This window comes from Pangasianodon hypophthalmus, chromosome 27, assembly GCF_027358585.1.
Source record: "Pangasianodon hypophthalmus isolate fPanHyp1 chromosome 27, fPanHyp1.pri, whole genome shotgun sequence".
Classification (NCBI taxonomy): domain Eukaryota; kingdom Metazoa; phylum Chordata; class Actinopteri; order Siluriformes; family Pangasiidae; genus Pangasianodon; species Pangasianodon hypophthalmus.
The window spans coordinates 15,199-42,279 of NC_069736.1; the positions used below are offsets into that span (position 1 = coordinate 15,199).

Here is a 27,081-nt window from a genome sequence, read left to right on the forward strand (position 1 = left end):
TGTAAAATTGAATAAATATTTTAGGAACACAAATAATTAAAAAATAAAGTTAAAATCAATTAATTGATTAAGTAAAACTGGACATGGGACACAAGCCCAGGAGTGATCGACCTACAGCTGGCCGCCTCAGATGAAGGTGTATAGTGTTCAAACACCTGATGACTCTGAGGTACACTACTGATGATGTGTCCTAAAAAGATGCCTTAATTAGTCATCCCTTATTAGCCCCATGTAACCTATTACATAAAAATATATGTATGTATATATATGTATATATGTGTGAGTGTATATACTGTATATATATATATATATATATATAATATGTGTGTGTATGTGTATATATGTGTAACAATTTTTTATGCTTGCAGGTATTTAACTTGCCAAGTGAAATTAGCCAGTCATGATCTTAGCCAGTAGGGGTCACTATTTACTCACCATAATGAAGTAGAACGTGCCATGTAATAACCTCGACTGGCAAGCCATTGAAAAAACACAGCGGTTTGGGGTTTGCGCGGCCTCTTGGGCAGCATGATCTCTTAGAGATCCACCCAATACAAGTTTGTTGGCCTGCATTGGGGTCATCCCCTGGGATGCATGGACTCCACCCACCTTGTGTGGCAGCAAACTCTATTTTAAAACACTCTATTTTAAAATGCTGAAATATTTATATATCAGATCCAAACCTACCAGCTTAAAGCACCTAACCCTAACCCCTAACCCTTACCCTATTGAACACACAATAATCTTGAGATGGGAGAGTCATTGTATCTTCACCAATACCTAAGCCTGACCCTATGCCTGACCCTAACCCCTAACCCTATCCTAATCCTAACCCTAACCCCTAACCATAACATCTAACTTTTACCCTTAAACTCAACCATAACCCTAATTGTAACCCTCTCCCCATTTACCTTGACCCTAAACTTAATCCCTAGCCCAACCCTAACCCCTCTCTATGTACCTTGTCCCTAACCCCTAATCCTAACCCTAACTCTAACTCCCTCCCCACTTACCTTGACCCTAACTCCATCCCTTACCCCTAAACCTAACCCCTAATCTTAACCCAACTCTAAGAAAAACCTTGATCTCAACCCAAATTCCTAATTTTTACCTTCACTTTTATACTAACCCTGAAACATGTACCCTAACCCTAAACCCAAGCCTTAAACCTAATTCCTAGCCTGTAACCCTAACTTCCAGCTGGATATGTGGCCCATCTAAATTACCAAATCACCTCAAGAGGATGATAAAACAACACAGCTTCCAACCCAAGATCCCAGAATAGATTTAGTATAAAAGAATGGGGTGTAGATTTAATTGGACTTTTATTTACTTATTTATCTTTTATCATATTCATAAAGCTTTTAGATGACTATTTTGTTATTTTATATATATATCAGTGGCGTGCGGTGGTGTTTTAAAATGAGGAGGCAGAATATATATATAAACATTACATAAAAAAGAGAGAACAAATATAATTCTATTTTGTATTTTATTTTACCACATTTCATAGTGTTTTTATGCATTTTTACATTTATTCCAAAATAATAATGAAAGTAACAATTATTGCAGTAACAATTTGAACAATGTTTTGGAAACACAGCATTTATTAATCTTATTTAATATTATTTTCAACATTTACTAATGCATTTAACTAACGTTAACAAAGATTAATAAATACTGTAATAAATGGTCATTGTTTGTTCATGTTAGTTAATACCTTAACTAATGTTAACAAATGACACCTTAATGTAAAGTGTTACTAATATTTTGTTATTTGTGAACTGATGTTCAGCTGTTCTTTTCAATAGTCAACTTATTTTCGGGACATCGTCATAAAAGCTCTGTAAACACAAACACAGACACGAAGATATAGCTTTCATTTCATCAAGCTGAATGCTCACTAAAAACTAACAGTCATCACGTTTTCAGGCCATTTCAAGTTTTCATTTTTGACGTGACACAAAGCAGTGATATCTATGCGGGTGAGTTGTTTACTTACTTTATAATTAGTCAGTAACGCCATCATTTTGTCCATTCAGGCCGAGAGCTCGCACGAAAACAAGAGGCGGGATTTATCAAACAAACCTATCACAACCAATCATAACCTATCACATCCAATTATAACCGATCATATCCAATCAAAACCGATCACATCCAATCATAACCGATCATATCCAATTATAGCGCGATGGAGGCGTTGCCTCCTCTCACGTGACTTTCCCCCATTCATTCTCAATGACCCCCCACTAAACCCACGGCACGTTACGGGGTCTCTGTTATAAGTCAACGGGCTGAGGGGAGGCAAGCCTCCGCTGTAACTTTACCTGCAGGTGTCGCTGTTGGACAGTGTTACTTTACAAATAAAGTAATATTTAGTAATATTTGCGTCGTTTTATTTTTGCAATATCAATTATTTTCTCATCCAATTTTTTGAGAAGACACTGCCTCCCTTGCCTCCTCGGAGGAAACGCCCCTGATATATGTATATATTTCAGATAGCATTTAAGAATGCCTTTCACAAAAGAAGAACATATTGAAATCATTCTCCTGGCTGTATCAGGAAGCTGTCACAAGGTTGTGATGGACATTAACAGGAAATATGACGAGCACATCACACACACCACACTGTTGCCAAACCAAGAAGTGGACATCCACGAACTTCCACTGACGAAGGCACAACCGACATGGTGCTGGCAAACACAGTCCCCTATGTATTAAGCCTTTTGGAACATCCTGTAAAATGGATAACAAATGATTATTAGTTTTGTTAGTATTGCTTTCAGAAACATGTGTAATATAAAACTGTTCTTTTCAGTAATGTGTTTAATTTAAAAGATAACAGAAAACACAACATAAAAGCTTTCTGTCTCTCTTTATCTGTCTCTCTGACTGTCTTTATCTGTCTCTCTGACTCAACCACAAATGCAGATCAGCGAGGGTCTTTGTAGTTTGTTGAGGTTGAGTTCGTGCTCATCTAAACTTTCACAACTACATTTCTCTGTATTTTCCCACACGTACATGTGCCCTCAACACACACGCACACACACGCACACACACACACACACACACACACACACAGTTTCTCTCTCTCGCTACACTTTCATACAGCTTCAGTTCGACTGCAGATATGTGGTTGAAGAATTTCACTTTAACCATTTGTGGATAATTGTAAAGTTCAGTTATTTTATAAACTGTGTGTAACGCCTGGATTTTCTCACAATTCTGTTTTTCAATTAGTGATGGAGAAATTAAGACTGTTAAACAATCGTCAACTTAATTTGTGGCACCTTTACAATGCTCTGCTCCTCAGTAAGTCTTTTACCTTTTACACTGTATATAACAAATTAATATCAGTGTTTTTTTTTTTTTTTAACCTTAGCTTTCAGATCTGTGTGTGAATTTGCTGTTAAAACCGAATGTCACCATTGTGAGTAATTACAGGAAGTGGTGTAAACTATGCCCGCTTGGCATTTCTGACTTAAAAAACAAAAAATAAGTAATGTACTGACTTATTTCTTAAATAATCCTTTTACTTTTATTTTAGTTGTTCCGTTTGCTGTTGGTTTTAACCTCGACACTGAACATCCCAGAATTTTTAAAGCTCCGAATGACATTTCAGCATTTGGTTACCAGGTTTGTCACTTTGGATCTGGCAGGTAAGCATGACTAACATTTTAATACACATTACTGTGTACTTCATTTCAACAATATAAAGTCATTAGTGTCATATAAAGAAGGGGTAGACAGATGCAACTGCAGGTTAAGCAAAATATTTAATGCACAAAACACAGGTAAACTAATCAAATCGGACAGCAGAGGCAAAGTCAAAAACAGGCAAAAAGGTCAGGTGATCAGTGAACAGGATAAACCAGACAGGACAAAGGAAAAAAAAGTAAGACAGATCAGGTCAAAATCAGAGACGCAAAACAGGAACAAAAGGCTTAATAGTCAGGTTTACAAGACAAAACTGAGCATATACTTCACAAAACATGAATGGATGAGAGTCTCTATTTAAAGGGACAATGTGTGTGTGGCTGATTGAATGCAGGTGTGTTCAGCCAAAAGCTTGGTGATTGAGAGCAGGTAAGGGTGTGTGCATTCTGGGGAGTGTAGTTTGAGATGGCCATATTAGTAGGCCACGGAGATTGTTGGGATATGGAGCACTGTGATGTAACAATTAGCATATATAACATAAATATTATATTCATTATTATCTTTTGGATACTTTTACATGTACAAAAAAAATTATATTTATGTGTAAACATTTATTCAAATTTAATTTTTTCAGCAAAAATGTTTCAAAAATAACTTCTGAATTTTTATGAGCGATAATTAAATCAAGTATGAGTGTAATACAGGGTCAATATATAAAAGTCAGGATATAAAGGTCAGGAACTCAGTGTGGATTTATCACATATTTACAGTAATAAGTTATTTAAGACAAATAATAAGGACTAAACATGATTTCAACATAACACATCATACTGCAGGAATTTCTGATTTCTCCCTCTGTTTTTCTTTGCAGTGTGCTAGTAACAGATCCTCTCTATAATAATGGCACAGGTAGTGTGTATAGGTGCGTGTATCAGGATGATCAGTGTGTTCAGCTCCCTATTGAAGGTAAGAAGCTACAATATCACACTCAGTATCTCACACACACAATATCGCACACTCGGTGTCGCACATTCAATATCGCATACTCAGTATCACACTCACTATCACGCACTTCGTATCAGACATTCAGTATCAAACATTCAATATCACAGTCGTACAAACTCACACAATTCCCTCACCATTTTAATTTTCAAACTTACTCATTAAACTGCAGTATTTGTGTGAATCATTTCACTGAAATTACCTGAAATTCAATTCAGTTTTACTTGTATAGCACTTTTAACAATGGACATTGTCAAAAAGTTGCTTTACAGAAATATGTAAATTCAGGATATAAATTTTAAATTTATCTTAATGAGCAAGCTAGAGGTAACAGTGGCAAGGAAAAACTACCTGAGATGATATGAGGAAGAAACCTTGATTGGAACCAGACTCAAAAGAGAACCCATCCTCATCTGGGTGACACCAGATGGTGAGATTATAAATAATTTCCTACTAAACTGTGTACTATATGGTCAAAAAGTGCAATTGTGTAAACATGAAAGTTCATTATAGTTTGCGTATGAAGTCTATTTTGTTGAGGTTATCAACTCTTCACTGATTGGAGACTTAAATGCAAAACTGTTCATGGGAATTGCAGTCCTAAAGCTATCAAAGCAATTGTAGTCCTAAGCCATCGTGGCAAAACTGTTAATATCAATTTAAGTCCAAAGCCATCTTCATGGTTTCTAAGTGGTACCACCCTCAGTAATCTCATGCAACTTTAGGCTATCTGTGTGGGGCCAAGTGATGAAAAATGAAAAATGAAATGGAAAATATGAAAAATCCAATGAGAAATAGGACATCAGGATGGATCAGGCAGCTCCAGAGAGCAGAAGGGGTCAGGATCACTGACATATCAGGAGTAGCATGTGTAGCTCAACAGAGAGAGAGAAAGATTGTTAGGTATGCTAATTGTCACATAATGGTTAAAGAACATGTGCATTATGTCCAGAGTGCAAGCAGGGACTCCAGCAGGATTAGCTGTGACAGAATAACTAAAGGAGAGAGCCAAAAGGTAACAAAGACATGAGGGCACCCTGGAGTATCCAAACATCATACTGAGTGTTCCCTACAACACTGTGCCCATGAACCCTCCAGATCTGCTCTTTTACATAAGAAAAAAAAATTCACAAAAGGCTTGAATAAAAAATATGTTTTCAGTCTAGACTTAAACATTGAGACTATGTCTGAGTCCTGAACACTGTGGGGCTTTGTAAGAGAAAGCTCTGCCCCCTGCTGAGCCTCCACTATTCGAGGTACCAACAAATAGCCTGCACCTTTTGATTAATGTAGGCATGGCAGATCATAAAAGACCAAAAGTTCACTCAGGTACTGCAGCATGAGACCATTCAGTGCTTTATAGGTCAATATTAGTATTTTATATTCAATGTTAAATTTGATTGGGAGCCAATGCAGTGTGGATAAGATAGGGGTGATGTGGTCATATCTTCTGGTTCTAGTAAGAACTCTAGCTGCTGCATTCTGGACTAACTGGAGCTTGTTTATGTACCAGAACATCCAGACAGTAAGGCATTACAATAATCCAACCTAGAGATAACAAAAGCATGAACTAGTTTTTCTGCAGTGTAGTGACATATCTCTTATCTTAGCAATATTTCTGAAATGAAAGAAGACTATCCTATTAATATTATCTACATGAGCTTCACAAGAAAGACTGGAACCACAACAAGATCTTTTACTGCTGCACAGGATGAAACAGAAAAGCCATCCAGAGATACTATGCAATCAGAAAGGGTTACTTCTAGCTGCATGTGGTCCTAGTACAAGTACTTCTGTCTTGTCAGAATTAAGTAAGAGAAAGTTAATAAGCATCCAGTTTCTAATGTCTTTTACACATTCCTCAACTTCATTAAGCTGGTGTCTGTCATCTGGCTTTGCTGAAACATACAACTGTGTGTCATCAGCGTAACAGTGGAAGCTAATACCATGCTTACGGATAATTTTACCCAGAGGCAGCATATATAAAGAAAAGAGCAGTGAGCCTTGCGGGACACCAAACTTTACCTTAGTATGCGAAGAGAAGTCACCATTTATGTCTACAAACTGATAACAATCAGTCAAATAAGACCTGAGCCGGGAAAGGGCCGTTCCCTTAATGCCTACTACATTTTCTAGTCTATTGAGGAGAATAGCATGATCAATGGTATCAAAAGCTGCACTAAGGTCAAGCAGCACAAGCAAGGAGACACAACCCTGATCAGAGGCCAGTAGTAGGTCATTTACAACTTTAACCAGCGCTGTCTCTGTGCTATGATGAGGCCTAAATCCTGACTGATACATTTCATGAATTTTATTCCCATAAAGGTATGAGCATAACAGCTGTGCTACAATCTTTTCTAGGATCTTGGAGATAAAGGGGAGGTTTGATATTGGTCTATAGTTGGACAACTGACAGGGGTCGAGATCAGATTTTTTAATCAGGGGTTTGATAACTGCTAGTTTAAAAGATTTAGGTACATAGCTCTCTCACACACATAACCAGCTAAATTTTGAATCCATTTCTCACAATTGTATTGAAATGCCTCTAAACAATTTCCAGTCAGCCTGGAGAACTCATGTTATTTAAAGTTATTCTGTAAAAGCAGTTTTGTGTTTCTCAACTTGCTTTTCATAGTTGCATTCAGTTCTTTTCCACATGACTGTGTGTGTGTGTGTGTGTGTGTGTGAAGTATGCCTTTAAATATTGTATTTTTTTGTTTTCATTTTAAAAGCACCTCATTCTGAATGTTTTTCTCATGCTCAAGAAGGAAATAGCATTTTTTAACCATGAAGAATTGAAAACACACTTTACACACACACACACCACATACATGCACGCACACTGTGAAACTGAAAGTAGCGTGACTTTGCATCAACAATGTAACTTATTTCAAATGCAAGAGGAAAGATGTAAATGCACCTTCATGGTATGTTCACTAGAAATATTCTAGTTATTGTGTTTGCTAGTGTATGCTCACTACCAAAACCAAAAAGCAAAATGCACAGCAAATAGCACTAAAATCTTTATAATCTCTCTCTCTTTATATATATATATATAAAGAGAGAGAGAGAGTACTGTGTAGTACAGTACTGTGTAAAAGTCTTGACATCCAATTTTATCTAGTACAATCTTTGTTATAGATGTTTATTTTCTGACTTCTACATTATTGATTCAATACAAAAACATTTTAGATTCCAAATATTAGTTTTCCAGCACAAAATTGAATGTTTGTATGTCAGTAAAGAAAGCAGCAGATTCCATAAGAGACACTTTTCAGATAAAAACATAATGAAGGCTGCTGGGTTTCGCTGCAGAAATAAGAAGCGAGTCGACAGTCAAAGTCTCCAGAAGAACTGTGACTGCTTCTGCAAGATGCTCAGTAACACTTACAGCTCATTTCCTTATAAAACTGCACACACTGTACCTGAGACTACTATTTAAAAAAAAAAAAAAGCGAAGGATCGTCACACAAAATAATGACTTTGTTCCATTTTTTACTGTTTTACTGTTGTGTATAGTATTTTTTTTAATGTAGAAACACACACACCCATATATATATATATATATATATATATATATATATATATATATATATATATATATATATATATACATATAATGTCTATTCTCTCTCTATCCCTCTCCTTGTTTCTCTCTTTCTATCTCTTTCTCCCTTTCTGTCTCTGCCTTTGTAGTCCAGTCAAATGGAGCATTTGGACTTTCCCTTGCTTGCACTGAACATCGTGCCATGGTGAGTTAAATAATGTTTCCCATATACACTGGATGTAAGTGTGTGTAGATAATTTTACCTCAGATCAGCCATTAAAAATCCTGATTTAATTTGATTCAAGCCAGCTTTACACTGTAAAAATGTACTGTTGGACTCAAAAATCTAATTCTTGAGTTGAGATTGATGGTATTAAAACACATGATGTGACACTTACTGGTGGCCAAAGACAGCCCACAAAAAAGTTGTGTCAGTGTGAGAAATTTGTGTGAGCGCGTCTAAAATCCACTAATAGGAGGACAACAAAGGATGCCACCAGACTAATGGGACAGCTACACATACAGTTGTGGTGATGGAGAAATGTGAATTAAACATGCTAGTAGACAGAAAAAAGTCTCCTTATTATCTCATGTTGTCAACTTCTACCCAGGCATGAATGTCTCCTAACCCTTGTTATTCACTTTGATCAATGATGATGCAAGTAAAACACAGTAATTTCCTTTAGACATAGAAGCTTTCTCTGAAATGTGTGAATGCACACTTCTAAAGTACTTAAATTTCCTGAAAGCAAAGCTTTCAAAAGCAGCTTTACAGAAATCTGGATATAGATATTTATTTATATATTTATACTTAGATTTACATCTATTATGATGTAATCTGATCTTTTTGTCCATCTAGATAGCAAAAACTGGACAACTATCTGACCCTAGTCCTGTACTGTCTGATGTTTTATGAATACCATCACCTTTTCTTCATCTGTGCTGACACTAGACTTAAGCAATGGAGATTTCTTTTTGTATCATCAATCAAGATTGATTGATTACAGTGCATCTGTAAGCAAGTCGTCATCTCTTCTCTGTTCTGTGTGTACTTGCCTTATTTGTGTATTCCTTCATCTAGAAGACTTTGCCACTATAGACGTTGTCTATAATTGCCAAACTTTACTTTCGATCCACTGTTGTTGATATATATGGTGAGAACTTTGGTGATCAGAGATACAGAGATACCATCCTCAATACCAGTGTGTTTCTTACTTACCTTGCTATACACTCATCGGTAGGGGACCTGCCAAATAAAGTGGTGAAAACGAGTGAGCATTTTGGTAAACCTCAGGAGACAATTCTATGATGCCTGTGCCAGTGGATTTTGTGTTGGCTGGTGGCAGGATTTGGTAGCATTACCTTATCCTTCAGCCACCTCTGGAACAGAAGTATGGCCATCCAAGCTGTGTTCCTGCTGACTGATCGCTGTCAGCACGTTTTCAGGGCAAGTCCTCAGTTCTGTGGCAAAAGAGGAGAGGATCATCGCAATGTCCATACACTGGACTACACTCTGCTATCAACAACAAACTCCTTGTCGGTAAAAATGACATTGATTAAAGTCGATCTCAAAACCTTTATTCTAAATAAATTTTTCACCTCACATGGATTGGACTTCTCATTTTTAACTGAGACCTGAAAGCTCAAATATCACGTGTTTCACTGCTATCTAACCTAGCACTCACCATAACATCCTTAGGTCCCTGTACTGTATATCCCATGGCATTCACATGCTATGACAGGAAAGAATGGCTGCTATATTTTTTTAGAAATTCAACCATAAGAATACCTTAGAAAGGCCAGTGAGCAGTTGTAACCAATTTAACATGGTATTTTTGGATGTTCAGCTATGTAACATCAAATAAAAGCTACCCATAACTCCAACCTACATTCTTAGAGTCTCCCCCGTTTTACATTTCCTCAATCACTCCTTACACTACACAGTCACTTCACTAACACAGGAAGTGTGGTCTGCAAACCTACAGATATCTAAAGCTACTTACAGTTGGGCAGTTAAGCAGATACTTAGTATTTGCTTAACTGCTAACATGGCAAATTGGTAATAATAACATGTCAGCTGAAGTTGTTTTTTCAACTATAACTATGACTAATTTTGAAATTGTGATAGGAGATAGGGAACAGTCAGAAGTCCACAATAAAAATGATGATCATGAAACTGGACAATCCAAATACCACAAAAGCAAAACTGAGAAGTTGATAGTCTGGAGAGTGTGTATGGATTAAGTACTAAACATCAATAGTCATTAATTGTTGACATATTGTTGACAATTAGTTGACGTAACATTCATTTTACAGACTATTGAGGTCTGTTGAGGACTTTCTGAGTGAAGTGCTACCAAAGTTCCTAAGAAACCCTTTGTTCTCTTGAGGGTCTTCTTTCTGTTTCTCCTTCCTGTAAACAGTAGGGACCCTTAGAAAACACACACACACACACACACACACGCACATACAGAGTAAATGCTGATATTGTAACACTCCACCTTTAGGTCTCTCTCTCTCTCTCTCTCTCTCTCTCTCTGCAGGTGTGTAGTGCTCGTGTGCAGCAAGAGTGTGAAGGGTTTCATTATTTGCATGGTGTGTGTGTGGAGCTCAATGTCTCTCTCACACACTCTCACACACACAAACCTGTTTTCCAAGGTATCTGTTCTGTCGTAATTTAATGATTAAATTATATAATTATTGTTTGTTAGTTTTATGTGTAACGTGTGTATATGTGCGTATTTTAGAATGTCATGAGATTCCTCCACTTGATGCAGTGATTCTGTTTGATGACTCTCTGAGTATTTCAAGTGAAGATTTCAGGAAAATGATCAATTTCATCAAAGATGTAATTAGATCATTCACCAACCCACGATCACAGGTGTGTGTGTGCGTTTGTGTTTTAGGCGCCTGTAGCAAGGTTTTCTGGAGTTTCACTGTGTGTGTGTGTGTGTGTGTGTGTGTGTGTCTACGTGTTAGGTGGCTGTAGCAAAGTTCTCCTCTCGAGTCTCTGCAGTGTTTCAATTTGAGAATTTTGCTGCAGATAGAAACGCAGATAATCTGATGTCAGGAATCACACATAGTAAAGGAAACACACACACACCTTCAGCCATACGCTTCGTACTGTAAGTATACACACACACACACACACACAGACATATTCAACCATGTGCTTCATACTGTAAATGCGCACACACACACACACTCTGCAATATACTTTGTACTGTGTGTATGTACGGAGAGACATATGCTTTGTACTGTGAGCACACACACTCACCTTCAGCCATTTGCTTCATGCTGTGAGTAAACACACAACATACTGACCACTATAAAGTCTGTCCTTCATTTATTTATATTCTATCCATCCATATCTCTCTATGCATCCCTCACCTACATCTCTCTCTTTCTCTATCTCTCACCTAACTCTCTCTGTTCCTCTCTTTTTTGATTCTTTCAGAGAGGAGATGTTCCAGGAGAAAGTTGGAATGAGAAACAACTCCCAGAAGCTGCTGGTTGTGGTCACAGATGGAAAATCCAATGATAAAAATGACAACTTCAGCTCTGTGATCGCTCTGGCCAATAAGAGAGGAGTGACCCGATTTGCCATCGGGGTAAAATGCTAACTACTCTCTCATGTGTCTCTTTTTCTCACTTGCTCTCTCACTTTCTCTCTCTGATTTATCTCTCTATCTGTCTGTCTTTCTCTGTCTCTCTCTCTCTCTCTCTCTCTCTCTCTCTGATTTACCCGTCTCCCTTTCAGGTGGGTAACGAGTACTCTCGAGAGGAATTGGAACAGATTGCTACGGAACCTCGTTATGTGTTTGAGACACCAAGTTTCAGTTCTCTTTCCTCTATTGTCTCACAGCTCACTGAGAGGATCTTCAGCATTGAAGGTAAAATACACACACACACACACACACACAGTTAAATTTAATAAACATACATCCTATACAGTAATAAACACACATGTATGTGTGTGTGTAGGTACAAACGTGGGGAACTCAAGTTCAATCCAGCTTGAACTCTCACAGGGAGGATTCAGTGTTGCACTTTCTGAGGTCAGGAACCAGTTAATATACACGCACACACACACACACACACACACACACACACACACACTAGATGTTGCATATTTACTAATGTTTGCTAGTTGACTAGTAATTTAAAAAAGTACTTCACTGATCATCTTTTCCATAGTTAAAGCCAAAACTTCCAGGATGTTGCTGTTTTATTTGTGTAGTAAAGTACACTCCAATCTGCAGTTCAGTTACACACACACATTTCCAACTTTTACATTTCCATTTTTCAACTACACTGCTAACTATGAAAATAAATGAATGAGTGGAGTAAATGTGCAAAATAAAAAAATCTGTCTGTCGTATTACACTATTTTATGCCATACTTGTGTGAGCTGGTGGCATCGCTGAAGTCTCTGATAACTGAGAGCACAGTGTGGAAAAACCTGTGTAGCTTAATGTTGGATAGTCTGGGAGATTTTAATGGCATATTCAACTTCAGCCTCAGTAGCATCTGAAAACAAGTCTGGATCGGCCTCTCTGAGCCAACATGCTCTGCTGATCTGACTCTAAACTAGCTGACTGGGATCTCTCGCAATCTTGCGCAGTCACTTCTATACTTCAAAAAAAAAAAAAAGATAGTGTTAATGGTCCATTAAAGCAAAAGAACATTTTTAAAACATGAACTCTTGTGCAGTTGACTATAGAATTGACTTCATCTAGTCTGAAATATTTTCACACTAACAATTAAAATAAATTTGGTTGCTTTCTTTACTGGTTTTTTTTTCTGCCACTGTTTTTTTTTTTTTTTTTTTTTTTTCTTTTCAGGGTGATAAACTGTGGTGCGCTTTTCTGATTTGAAGTATCTGTCTGATATACAGACAAACTTGAAACCTGATATTCTGAAATACATGAAACCTGGAAACTCTGCTTGTGGGGAAACAAAGAGCAAGTTAATTAAGATGATAACTGACTGGAGATGAACTCTGCTGTCTCTCAAATTAATCATCTAATTAATTTTTTTTTAAATATTGTTAACTTGTTTGCTGTGTGTGTTTTTTGTCATTCTTAAATAATTGTTCTCCATCATTACCAATGTTCTCAGAATATCAGAATATATGCCACTTTAAGGATCTGTCCCAAATCTGAATATAAAAACAGATACAAATACAGATATTTGCGTCATCCGTGTGTAGGAGGTGAGTGTGTTTGGTGCAGTGGGAACATTCTCCTGGTCAGGTGGTTTGGAGGAGAAAATTCCAGAATTGAACGCTTCATTCATCAACGCATCGACTGTGAAAGACATGGATAACTCCTACCTGGGTAATAAACCACTCAACTATCCATTCATCTGTGTATCCGTCCCTTTATCCCTCTGTTTATACATTTGTTTATCCGACCATTTTACGATCCATCCCTATATCCATTTGTTTATTCGTCCAGCCCTTTATTTATCCAACTAATTTATTTTGTGTGTTTATTCATTACATTAAAGGCAAATGAATGACTAGTTTGATGAATTTGATGAATATTAATTTGGTTATTGAATATTAAATACCGTTTTATATTTTAATAATGACGTGGTGCAGGTTACTCAGTTGCCATGGCAACAGTCTTGGGGAGTCGTGTTTACTTTGCTGGTGCTCCAAGACACAAACACACAGGTGCCGTGTTTGGATTCACACAGGACGCACACAAACAGTGGAGTGTCACACACACTGCTCACGGGACTCAGGTACTGTGTGTGTGTTTACCCATGCAGCTGTTCATATTCAGTTGCAACAGTTTCCGTTTGGGGTTTAGTGTGATGTCACTTACTGTATCTCTCTCTCTTTCTCTCTTTCTCTCTCTCTCTTTATCTTGTATCTCTGTAGCTGGGGTCGTATTTCGGGGCGGAGCTATGTGTGCTGTATGGGGATGACATTGTGTTGTTAGCAGTTGGTGCGCCGATGTTTTACACTGCTGGATTTGGAGGAGAAGTTCAAATCTGCTCTGTGGAGACAGGAGTAAGACAGTAATAAACACACATGCATATAAGTATGCTTTGATTTTTCTGTCTTGGATTTATTCTGTGCTAGGTGAACATCGGACATTGTCACAAAGCAGTTTTACAGAAATATATAAATTCAGGATATGAATTTTAAATTTATAAAGCAAGTGCTCTATATGATATACAGTCTGTTTATGACAAGTAATGGTTTGTTTTAATTAGCTTTTTATTGCTTGTTAGTGAAAGCAATTCTTTTTTAAAATTTTAATTACAAACAGATAATTACAAACAATTACAAATACAAAAAGGATGTTTACGATGGAGACATAAAGCACTTCTGTAAGTCGCTCTGGATAAGCGAGTCTGCTAAATGATATAAATGGAAATATAAAAATGCACATGTGCATAATGACACACAGCCCTGTGACTGACTGTCTTCCTGTCACATACAATCTGCGTGATGTTTTACAGGCACTAAACTGTTCGGGGGCGTTGAGGGGGTCAGTGGGGCATACGGACGGCCGATTTGGTTCTGCCCTCGCAGGTCTACAGGACCTGAATGAAGACAGTGTGATGGAGCTGGCAGTGGGAGCACCAAATGAAGAGCAGGGCAAGGGGGCCATTTACATCTTCACTAGTTACAGGGGGGGCTTCAGACCCAAACACACACAGGTACTCTCTCTCTCTCTCTCTCTCTCTCACACACACACACACACACACACACACACACGTAAACCCAAACGCAGTTACAAAAATAGACATATGTGAGAGGCTACTAATTAAGTGAACTCTCTGTGTGTTTGTGTGTGTCTGTGTGTGTGTGTGTGTGTGTGTGTGTGCGCACATGTGTGTGTAGAGGGTGGGCGGTGCAGCAGTTGGGTATGCGCTGCAGTATTTTGGTTTGTCTCTTCACTCTGTGGGAGATTTGAGCTCAGATGGACTTCCTGATCTGGTGGTTGGATCCAAAGGAGCTGCTACGGTACTCAGGTAATTTTCCGTGTGCGTGTGTGTGTGTGTGTGTGTGTGTGTGTGCGCGTGTGTGTGTGGATCTGTACTGTATGTACATAGTGTATGTACAGTATACTGCAGTAAAATGTTCTTATTGATGTTTTTAGGACACAGCCAGTTATATGTGTACCTGTGTCAATCACACTGGATCCACCAGTCATAGCCCAGAACTTCTTTCACTGCTCCGCCCCTTACAGCCTCAACACTCCTATCGCAAAGGCAACCTTGTGTCTTAAGCTAAGAGAGGTCTCCAGAGGAACCATACAAGGTAAGTAGATTACAAATATGGAGGGACATCAGATTATTGAGTACTTACAGACTACTGAGTAAGATTATTAACACTCAACTGTATACTGAGTGTGTGTGTGTGTGTTCAGGTCCTCTCCATGCCACTGTATCTGTCTTTCTGGAGTTAGATTCGGGCTCCACATCTCCTCGTCTTTTCTTCTACCCAATGTCCAGCATTTCACATTGGAATACAACTCTTAGTAACAAGTCTGTGTGCCACACTTTCCCCATCACCATCCAGGTGAGTGACAAGGTGTTAATACATTATTGTTTAATCTGCAGACAAGTTCACTTGTGTTTAATTGGAAGCTTGGAGAACTGCTGTCTTCTCACTTTATTTTAATTAAACCTTAAATATATTTATGGCTAGAGATATAAATTTAAGTGTGTGTGTGTGTGTGTTGTGTAGAGGTGTATATCAGACTACCAGGATGTTCCTCTCTCAGGGAGACTCACAGTTAGAGGACAGACAGTGGGACTCACACAAGGCCTGAGACCCGTTGTGCACCCTGACTGTCCAAACACACACACCATCACACACACGGTCAGTTCCACCTCTGTGTGTGTGTGTGTGTGTGTGTGTGTGTGTGTGTGTGTGGGTGGGTGTGAAGTGTACAGAAATGGATGTGGGTGTCTAAGCTAGACTTGTGTGTGTATGTAGGTGTTACTGGAGAAGGTGTGTGGTGAAGATCATGTGTGCGTGTCGGACCTCAGTGTGTCTCTTCAAGTCAGCAGGTTTGTTTCTCTCTCTCTCTCTCTCTCTCTCTCTCGCGCTCTCTCTGGATACCTGTACACACTTTTCTCCTTCGATTTGTGCAACTTGGTGAGTTTGTACTGCTTGGAGGGTTGAGGGTGACGTGTGGGAGAGATGCTGTCTCCCGAAGAGATGTCAGGGTTATCAGGGTCATCATGGTTTCAGGTGTGTACCTGAAGAGAATGTTATGGTGGAGGATGGCCCCTGCAAAATCAGAGAAAATTTGGTTTTGAACATACTGCATCTGCTTCCCAGAAGAAAAAAGTATATAAAGTGTAAAGTAGTAGTTGTCTTTCTGAAAGAACTAAACCTTTTTAATCAACTGTTAGTAAGTGGAACTGTCATAAATGGCACACTAGTAAATGTTTCACCACCATTTGCCCCTTCTGTAATGATAATTATTTCAAACTGTCCACCTTTTTTCAATTCAATTCAATTCAATTTTATTTTTAATTTTACATTGTCACAAAGTAGCTTTACAGAAATAAATGTATTAAAAAAATATATTGTAAATATGTGAATTTATCCCTAATGAGCAAGCCAGAGGCAACGGTGGCGAGGAAAAACTCCCTGAGATGATATGAGGAAGAAACCTTGAGAGGAACCAGACTCAAAAGGGAACCCCGTCCTCATCTGGGCGCAACGGATAGTGCAATTATAAATAAATCCCTTCTATCATTGTGTACTATATGGACAAATAGTGCAATTGTGAAACCAGTAAATTCACAGTTTTCGCAAGAAGTCCGGCTGGTTAAAATCTATCCACTGTCCACTGATGGAGTCCTGAGTACGAAGCTGTTCGTGGCAACTGCAGCCCCAAAGCCACTACAGCAATTACAGTCCCAAGCCATTACAGTACAGCTCCCCATATGTGATCCCCAAGCCATCTCCACAGCCCCCAGGTGGCGCCATCCCCAGCAATCCAAACGGTTCTTCAGGCCGTCCATATGGGGCCCCAGCAGCAGCAGTGAGCGAACTCAACTGATGAGAACTCCAACCAGAAGTAGGGCATCAGGATGGGTCAGGCAGCGAGGAGGAGCAGAAGGTGCATCAGGATGGGTCAGGCAGGTCCAGAGAGCAGAAGGGTCAGGATCACTGGCATCTCAGAAGTAGCATGTGTAGCTCGACAGAGAGTGAGGGAGAGAGAGAGGGAGAGAGAGGGAGAGATTGTTAGGTAAGCTTTTGTCCTCTAATGGTTAAGGACGATGTACTTTGCGTGCAGAGAGCAAGCAGGGACTCCGGCAAGACTAGCTATGACAGCATAACTAAAAGGGAGAGCCAGAAGCTAACACAGACATGAGGGCACCTTGGGACATAAAGCAGCAGCCACTCCACCGTCGACAAACCTGAGTAAACCTTTTTTGACAAATGAATCTGGTCAACTATATAGCATAGCCATTAAACTACTGCTGTTCTACCTTCGTAAAAAGCTAGCAGGCTTTCAGGTATCGAGGATGTCGCAGGAACCAGGAGTTGTGCTCTCTGCTTATGCAGATGATGTTTCAGTTTTTATTAATAATAGTGGGGACATCATCTGAGGCTCTTGAAATTTACCAGAAGGCATGTTCAGCTAAAATCAACTGGGATAAGAGCAAGGCTTTATGGGCAAGTCAGGTTCAAGCAGAGGGACTTCCACTTTTAGCTGGGAACCTGAGGTGTGGCAGAGAGGGGCTAAAGCTTTTGGGTCTTTTTCTAGGGACAGAAGACTTTCAAAAACAGAACTGGGAAGGTGTAGTGGAGAGAGTGTGCACCAAATTGTCTTGATGGAAATGGTTGTTACCTCAGCTCTCCTACAGGGGAAGAGTTTTGGAGGAAAAGTGTCTTGATGTGCTGAATTTCTTATCTGGAACAGCAAAGCTAGCTATATGGAAAACAAGGAGGCACCAAATGGGAGCAGTGCGCATAGCAGCCATGTTCAAGAGTTTAGTGGCGGCACAGATCAGCGTCGAACACTTATATTATGCTTTGGTGGGGAAACACTGTGTACACTTCTCTATCTCTAACTCTGCAAACATGTCTTCAGAGTAGTATGGAGACTCTGAAGGTGGGATGTATATGGCACAGACGAAGAGATCCTTCTGTGAAGACAGTGTAGATTTTCTTATTTTTAGCCAAATGTGGTACTTTCCAATTTTTAGAGTGTCTATTACATTATGTAGCTATGATTTATACCAGATGATAAGACACCGGAGTCTCTGCCCTGGTGCACTGTGCTCAGTTTTTGGGAGGGTACTAGAATTTCCCTATAGTCTCGGGGACAGTGAGTGACCGTGTCAGCCATGCACCGTGTCTCCTGTAGGACGATGATGTCAAGGTTTTTAGTTTGTTTGTGGAAGTCACTGTTTAAGCTTTTTAATCCAAAGGCTGATGAGCTCAGCCCTTGAATATTCCACATGGTGATGGTGAGTGAAGTCATGTTGTGTTTTTTTTTTGTTTTTTTTTGTTTAAAAATGAGATAAAATAATAACAATCATATATCCATATCTATATAAAACCAAAATATAACAGATTTTACATAAATATGTTAACATTTTATACAGCAGGGTATCTTTTTTTTATATATATGTACACATTTATATGCAGTTTTTTGTTTTGTTTTGTTTTAAGATGAGTCTGTTGAAGATGTACTGCAGTAATTATTTGATCATTGGTATGTTGTGGTCCTCTGAGGCTTCAGCGTAGCTGCGTTGGGGTTGTGAGGTACAGGTGAGGGGCCATGGGGCCACAGTTACTGTATGCTTTGGCTCGTGTCCTTAAGCCAGTGGGGAGGGCAGGACTGGAGGGTGTTGAGGTGCTAGTCTGCTTGGTACTGGTTTGGTCAGTTGGGAGCGCTGGGCAGGTTGAGGCAGGCTTTGATGGTTTAGGGTGTGTCCTGTCTGTGCTTTATGGAAGAGTGGTTGTGCTGGTTGTCTCCTGGTGGGTGTGCTGTAGCTGTAGTAGGAGGAGTTTGCACTTTTGTTTTTAGGATCTCTATAATGACATCTCTGTTGTGCAGCTCTTGTTTGAGGTTAGAGATCTCCTATGTCAGTTTTTCTTTAAGGCTTGACTGTTTTTTTTGCTGTATCTCTATACTCTGAGGATCTGAGTGTTTCTCTGTCCCACTGTAAGGTCTGTATGTCTCTTTTCAGTTCCTGCAATGTCACTTCAAGACGGCTTTTGATTTGGCTGATCTTGTCACTGTGGGGCTCCTTGTCTGTGTTGGTGGAGTTGTGGGTGAAGATCTGCTCTTTCAGTTCTATCAGCTCCACCTCTAACAGGGCCAGGCTGTCTCTGTGCTGGGTTACAGTGGTATGGAGGGGTTGTGCTTGGCTTTTCACATGGCTCTGTTTCTCTCTCGATGTGTGGTTCAGGAGTGGAGGAGGAGGAGGTCAGGGTGTCACAGGGTGTCACTGTGACACAGGCTTCTGAGAGCAGGGAAAATCTCCACGAACGTCTGCAGAGTACACTCACTGCCTTGTACCATTACAGTGCCTGTCTGGTATAGGTTAACTCTTAGGAATCTGTGTCCTGCATTTTTTCACAGGCTTCAAAAACATAAATTTGCCATCCCTTACCGATGCCACTTTTAGTCACATTTGAAGTGAGTACAGATAGCAGAGTGCCAGGCTTCAGTGTAAAAGAGCAGGTTAGTTGTGGTGTTCTTCCCATTAATTAGACTGCAGACTTTAAACAGAGTGTCTGGGTTTTCCTTCTGTGTTTTTAGTTTTTGCAGTCTGCCACTCTCAGAGTGAATCTCCTGTGGGAATTCAAAGGGATGGAGCTTCTCTGCTGCTGCTGCTGCTGCCGCTGCCTCATAGGCAGTTTAACTGATAGTCCCACAGTTAGCAAACAATTAGCAAGCCTAGCAGATTAGGACTTGGCAAGCTAATGATAACTGTTTATCTTCAGTTTTTATCCTTTTTTAAAAGCAGAGTCAGTGATAAAGTGCAGTATAGGGCTGGTGTATCAGCTTTCTTACCCTGTGTGTGTATGGGGGCTTTGTGCTGGTTTTATAGGAACCCTGTCCTGTTTGTTTGGTTCTGTTTGTTTGGTCCTTGCTTCTTCCTTTCCTCTTTTCTTCTTAATTTGGTTTAAATTCTCTGTTTGTGTTATCCTCTTCCTTACATTGTCTTCTTTTCTTCTGTTCCTCATTTTTTTACTTATTTTCCTTTTTTCTTCTTCTTTTCTGCCAGTTTAGCTTTGAGGCTGGCCTGTAGGTAGCTGCTGTTTGATATTTCAGTATTTTTTGCTATTCTCTGCCTAATTTAATTATTTTGTAAGTCAGTAACTTATCCTTTATGTTAGCTTTTAAGATTATAATATATATATATATATATATATATATATATATATATATATATATATACTGCATATATATAAACTGTTTTACTAAAGTTTGTCCCATTTTAGAAACAAAGAGACTGAAAAAAGTCAGGAGTTCGTCTTAAGCATGACCTCTCTCTCTCTCTCTCTCTCTCTCTCTCTCTCTCTTTCTGGCTGTCTCTCAGGAACATGGTAGTTAATATAGAGGGTTTCAGAGTGAATGTGTCTGTGGTGGTGGTTAATGAAGGAGAAGATGCCTCAGGCACAGAGCTGTGCTTCGTTCATCCCTCGGTCCTGTCATTCACTCGCATCAGTCTGGTCTGAACCACTTTAACACAATCACATCCACAACAGCTCTATTGTTTAGCATGCATTGTGTCATTATATGCTTATTAATAAAGGTAGGTACACGTGTGTGTGTCTGTGTCTGTGTGTGTGTGTGTTTGCGCATCCAGGTGGAGTCTGTTGGCTACATTGAGTGTTCGTCCTATGAAACAGGTGTGATGAACCTCACACACACAATGTGCAGACACGGCTTCACCATCTTCAGACAGAGAGCCAAGGTTACGCACACACACCCACACACACACACACACACATAGACACACACACCCTTCTCACACCCACATTCACACACAGTCAAACACACTTGTTTGTGTTCTTTTCCTGGGTAGATGGTGTTCATCATGTCATTCCAGTTGTCTGATCCAGCAGCTCTCGGGGACCAAGTTGACGTGAATGTGACAGTTAAAAGGTCAGTTTACGTATCAGTTAATCAGCACGATGTACATGTTTCTGTTCTGATATCAATTACAGAGAGTGTGTAGATCAGCGGCATCGGACTCAATCTCTGCCACATCAGATATAGCTGTCTAAAGATGTCTAAAGACGAGATGATTGTGCAGTGTGTAAAGTGTTTGCATGATAAGTGGAATGTAGATGTAGGAGACAGGTAGACTTTAACAGAGCTTCGGGCTCACTTTATTTTTCCCACTAACACTTTTCAACATGCATTTGAACTCTCGACTTTAAAAAACAAAATAAAACATCGTCCCAATATTTCTTCATTCACCTTCCCAAGCGCATGCTCCAGTGTGTGTGGGTAGGCTGTTATATAAGTTCATAGGAGTCAGTGAGTCAATTTGAGAGCTATGGTTTACGCTAAACAATAAAAATCTTTGTGTTTGTTTTGTTTTTTTGCTTTAATACAAACGTACTACTACTACAACTAATACCACTACTGTGAGTTTTTTGTGAGTTAAACTGTGTGTTTGTCGTTCAGTAAGAATGAGAATCCAGGAACTCTGCATGACAACAGCGCGAGGGTGTCAATGCCCGTTAAACAACTCGTCCACTTCCTGCTGAGAGAGTAAGACACCATTGACATTAATGTTTCAGCATAGCAACACCATATACTGTGATTTATTCCATTTGTGTGTGTGTGTGTGTGTGTGTGTGTGTGTGTGTGTTTTTAGCGGTGGCTCCACACAATATGTCCGTTACAATAACTCTGCTTTACTCCAGCACACATATGAGGTATTTATGACATCATGTTTACCTGCAAGTATGCACATGAAAATACCAACAGGTCATAAAGATGCCATCTCTCTCTCTCTCTCTCTCTCTCTCTCTCTCTCCCCCCAACCCCCCCAGTTGACCAATAAAGGTGTTCTCTGTACTCCAGTCAGTGTGGTGTTTGTGTTGCCATTGGAGACAACCTCTGGTTTATTATGGGATGTTTCTCCTCCTGAAATTGTGAGTTAATTTACCATTTTATTGATTGAAAACATGATAATGCTGGTGGTGGAGAAGGCTCAGAGATGTGTACTGACAGGGGGGAAGACTCAGAGAAGGACGCTGACAGTGGGGAAGACTCAGAGAAGGACGCTGACAGTGGGGAAGACTCAGAGAAGGACGCTGACAGTGGGGAAGACTCAGAGAAGGACGCTGACAGTGGGGAAGACTCAGAGAAGGACGCTGACAGTGAGGAAGACTCAGAGAAGGACGCTGACAGTGGGGAAGACTCAGAGAAGGACGCTGACAGTGAGGAAGACTCAGAGATGGAGACTGATGGTGGGAGATGGAGACAGATGGTAGTGCTGGGCAATAAAATGATCTCGATTTGTATCGCGATAAAGTTTTCTCAGTAATGATGATAAGCTGAGAGTATTCAAATTCAATAAACTTTTGTTTCTATTTTCCCGTCTAACTTGCCAGAATAGCCAACAGATGCAGCCTGATTATGCAGCATGTAGGGTTGGTGCAAAGACAGCACAACAGCCAATCAAGCTGCATGCTCAATTGCACACCCACTTGAGGCAATCACATCTAAACAAGTAGCAAGCTACATAAAGATGGCCAGTAGAGAGAGGCCTGAGAGTGAAAGTGAAGATGAAGTTGGGCCATCTTCTGTTGATGTCATTGTTCCAGACAATGTACTCTGGTTCAGATATATAAAGTAGCAAAGTTAAAGAAGTTAAACCCAAAATGCAACTTATGCTGTGGTCCAGTGCCAACAAAGTCTGTAAACACTACCAAATTTCTTCCACCATTTAAAAAATACCTCCAAGTTGAATACACATGGAGTGGAAAAGTGTTATTAGTCTTCACAGTGGTGAGAATAAAATAATAGGAAATAAACTTAAAGCAGTTACACAAGAAATCGTGAAGAAGCTCAAAAATCAGTGTTATGTGGCAGAATGATGAGCACGCACTGTGTGAAATTGCATGTCAATGTCTAAATATGAATATGATTTACTGATAGAAAAAAAAAGCCATACTATAATTAGGCTATTATGTTAATTAGGCTAATAGTGGCACTATACAGCTAGCTAAAGGTAAGGCTAAATATTATATTGTGTAAAAGAGTAGACAGTGACAGTTGGGAAGACTCAGAAAAAAATGGGTGATGGTGAGAGATGGAGATTAAAGACTTAAAGACAGAGACTGCCACTAGGCTTGACACTGAGAGAGGCTCCATGAATGTGCCGATGATGGACAGCAGTCAGGAATGACCATAAAATGACCAGAAAAATGACCATAAGATCAATATGAGCATGGACACAGAATAACACATAGGAAGTGAGGTATAGTGAAAGACCGGAAAAGAGACATCGCTAGGAGTGTTCAGTGGGCCAAAAAAACCACACAGGGGCAACCTGAAGGGGCAACATCAGAGGAGAATGTAGAGGCGTGACAACATCAACACAATGACATGGAGGTGCAGCAACATCAGTGGCAGAATGTAGAGGGGCAACAACATCAGCAGAAGGACGTTGAGGGGCAACAATATCAGCGGGAGGTCGCAGAGGGGCAACATCAGCTAACTGGAGCTTCACGGGCTTACAGGGCAAATTGAGAAGCAATGCAGGTTCAAGAAAAATTGTGCACTAGGAAATGAGAAAAAACATTACCATATAAGGAACAGTGAACTTGCCTCAGATAGTGAAGCTGCAGTACATGTATGAGACTGTTGGTGCGCGCGCGCGTGTGTGTGTGTGTGTGTGTGTGTGTGTGTGTGTGTGTGTGTGTGTGGGTGTGTGTGTGTGGGTGGGTGCTCAGGCGTGAAAGCAGTGTTTGTGGAAACAGAAGCATTGCGGCAAGTAATATTGCTCAAGATTCTCTAACGCTTCCTCTTTTACTGTGTGTGTGTGTGTGTGTGTGTGTGTGTGTGTGTGTGTGTGTGCGCGTGTGTCAGAATGTCACTGAAGCAAAGTGTGAAAAGCCAAAGTTGCTGAAAAAAGACAACACTTCATACTACAGTCAGGTGAGAAGACTCCATGAACGTAATGTGTGCATGATTTATTAGTGTCCATTTCTTGTGTGTTTGTTTTTATCACTCTGTTTCCTCCAATCAGAACTGCAGAGGCTCCAGATGTCATCTGATTGGCTGCTCTGTTGGCCTATTAACCACAGACCAGCCAGTCACATTTAGCTTTACTGGAAAAATTAACACACAGACAAAGGTATGCTGTACACACACTCACAATGTACACACTTACTAACACACTACACACACACTTACACACTCAACTATGCACCCATTGTAAACATATTCACACACTGTACTCACTCACTCATGCACTGTACTGTACACACACTCTACACACACTTACACATGTTTGAATGTTGGTTATGTGTGTTGAGTGTGTATTATTTGTGTTCAGGTGGACAATGTTCGGGTGGAGAGTTGGGGTTTGGTCTCATTTGATCAGAATCGATACACACAGTACCTCAATGAGGAAGATTTACTGCGTTCAGTGAGAACACACACACTAATACACAACATATATGGAATACACAAAACACAACATGAATGCCCGATACATAGCACACAACATAAACAGTACATTACAATACTAATTACACAACATAAATACACAATTTACATCAATATACATCACACAATATCCATAGACATTTAAAAAATGCAATATCAATACTCCATACAAACCATATTAATACACAATACACATCATTACACAATACACATTAATAACTTTAATACACAATATATCAATAGCACTACTGCTCAACAGTCAGAGTACCTTTACTCAGTAGTAGCAACAGTATTTCTTATTATATATAAGTAGTGTAATCAGTCACTAATCAGTAATGTTGTTAGTATTGTAGCCAGAAGTGTAATACTAATTAGTGTACTCAGTAATTAGTGTATTGATTAATGAGTACACCAATTAGTATTAGTGTACTCAGTAATCAGTAGTCAGTAGTGTAGTCTGTTGTTCTTGTAATCAGTGGTGTAGTCCGTAGTGTAGTCCGTACTTGGTAGTGTAATCCGTAGACATTAGTACACTCAGTAGTCAGTAGTGTAGGTAGTAAATGTGAACGTAGTCTGCTGTTAGTGTACTCAGTTGTATAGTTAGTAGTATAATCTTTAGTGCTCACAATTTTCTCACTCATATCTATACATAAAAGCCTTAATCATATAAATCTGTCTGTCTTTCTCTATCTGTCTCTCTGTTACAGATTGTAACAGTGGTAGAATCTCCTTCTCAGCTTCAGACCACACTGATTGCCTCTCTGTCTGTGTTGTTTGGTGTGTTAGTGATGATGTTCATCTTCATGGTGTTGTATAAGGTGAGTGTTCCATACACTGCAGTCAGTAATCAGTAGTGTTCAGTATGCTGTAGTCGGTAAACAGTTGTAGTCATTGTGCTGTGTGAGTGTTAAGTACACTGTAGTGTTGTTGATCTGATGTTCATTCTGATGTACTGTTTAAACTTCATCTGTTCACTGATTGATTGATTGATTGATTGATATGTGATATGATGTATTGTAGGTTGGGTTCTTTAAATCTATATCTTTTGAAAATACTGCTCAGGAGGCTGGTGGACCGACAACGATCTCTACAGAGGAGAATGACTCCAACACACAGGCTGAAAACACCGATGGACAAACAGCAGCCAGCAAAACACACACAGAAAATCCCAACAAATCCAATAATTGTAACGCTGCTCATATTGTAGAGGAAACATCAGTTCTGTAGAGTGAAGAAGTGTGTAGGGTTAGGGTTAGATTACATTTCTGCAGAGCTGATCCTACCAGAACAGGTGAAACAATGGTGGGGGTCACATCATTTAAACCAATGAAATGATGTAAACAGAATCCAACATGGAGGAGGAAAGAAATTAAAATTAATTTGGCAGAAGTGCAACTTTAAATGTTTTATTTTATATAAATAATACAAAGAAGACCAGACAAAAATGTGTATCATGACTATAATTATTCATTTTTAATGTAAACAAACTGTTGATGAAAATATGACAAAAAAAATAAATATTAACAAATAACAATGCACTAACAATGTTTCTTGCAGAAAAATCTAGAAAGAATGAGATTGTTTCAAAATAATTCACTCATAAAGAATAAAGAAGTAATATAGATATCAGCAGGAATGACCTGCTTGAGCTGCGAGAGCTGAGTGAATGAAAACCAGTAAACTAAATATATATATATATACATACATACACACACACACACAGTACTGTGCAAAAGTCTTAAAAAATAATTAAATCTTTCTATTTAAAAGTCATTATCTGGTGTGACGACCCGTTTTTTTTTCTTTTTTCTTAAATAGTAGACCCAGGTGCAGTGTGTGCAGTGTTGTAAGGAAATGAGCTGTAAGTGTTATTGAGCATCTTGCAGAAGCAGCCACAGTTCTTCTGGAGACTTTGACTGTTTTTTTGCACTTGCTTCTTTTTTCTGCAGCAAAACTCAGCAGCCTTCATTATGTTTTTTTGTCTGAACTGTGCTCTCTTATGTAATATGTTGCTTTCTTTACTGACATACAAACATTCATCTGTAACATTATTTTTTGGCAAAGTAATGTTTGGAACCCTAAAAGGTTTTTGTACTCAGTAATGCAGAATTCATAAAATAAATATCTATAACAAATTGTACTAAAAAAAATAGGGTTCCTAAAACTTTTGCACAGTACGGTGTGTGTGTATATATATATATATATATATATATATATATATATATATATATATATATA

The 27,081-nt window shown here is 39.2% G+C and overlaps 1 protein-coding gene across 5 annotated transcripts; it reads left to right on the plus strand.

Moving 5' to 3' along the window:
* Positions 1–3,054: 3,054 nt before the first annotated feature.
* Positions 3,055–27,011, plus strand: LOC113528888 (integrin alpha-X). 5 transcript variants are annotated; one of them, XM_026917701.3, is made up of 30 exons: positions 3,055–3,312; positions 3,548–3,659; positions 4,529–4,623; positions 8,356–8,411; positions 10,750–10,864; positions 10,954–11,087; positions 11,186–11,331; positions 11,664–11,817; positions 11,967–12,099; positions 12,191–12,264; positions 13,419–13,545; positions 13,812–13,957; positions 14,097–14,228; positions 14,684–14,884; positions 15,069–15,199; positions 15,328–15,488; positions 15,598–15,749; positions 15,918–16,052; positions 16,170–16,243; positions 20,750–20,882; positions 21,020–21,127; positions 21,239–21,318; positions 21,847–21,933; positions 22,040–22,100; positions 22,218–22,319; positions 24,262–24,330; positions 24,422–24,529; positions 24,731–24,823; positions 25,551–25,661; positions 25,864–27,011. In XM_026917701.3, exons 1-30 carry the CDS (start codon positions 3,243–3,245, stop codon positions 26,068–26,070), a joined length of 3,507 nt encoding a protein of 1,168 aa, XP_026773502.3. In that variant the 5' UTR covers positions 3,055–3,242; the 3' UTR covers positions 26,071–27,011. The 5 variants fall into 5 exon arrangements, 4 of the variants coding, with proteins under 4 accessions (XP_026773502.3, XP_026773503.2, XP_026773504.2 ...); XM_026917702.3 differs by having other exon boundaries at positions 25,906–27,011; XR_004577422.2 differs by lacking the exons at positions 22,040–22,100; positions 24,731–24,823; positions 25,551–25,661; positions 25,864–27,011 and having other exon boundaries at positions 22,249–22,319; positions 24,422–24,488.
* Positions 27,012–27,081: the final 70 nt, after the last annotated feature.

What these genes read in the sequence shown, in the direction of transcription:
- LOC113528888 (XM_026917701.3), top strand. Translation starts at nt 3,243, where the DNA reads ATGGAGAAATTAAGACTGTTAAACAATCGTCAACTTAATTTGTGGCAC. An exon ending in CACACACCATCACACACACG is followed by an intron (nt 16,053 to 16,169) that starts GTCAGTTCCACC and finishes GTGTGTATGTAG; the next exon opens with GTGTTACTGGAGAAGGTGTG. An exon ending in GTGAATGTGACAGTTAAAAG is followed by an intron (nt 21,319 to 21,846) that starts GTCAGTTTACGT and finishes TTTGTCGTTCAG; the next exon opens with TAAGAATGAGAATCCAGGAA.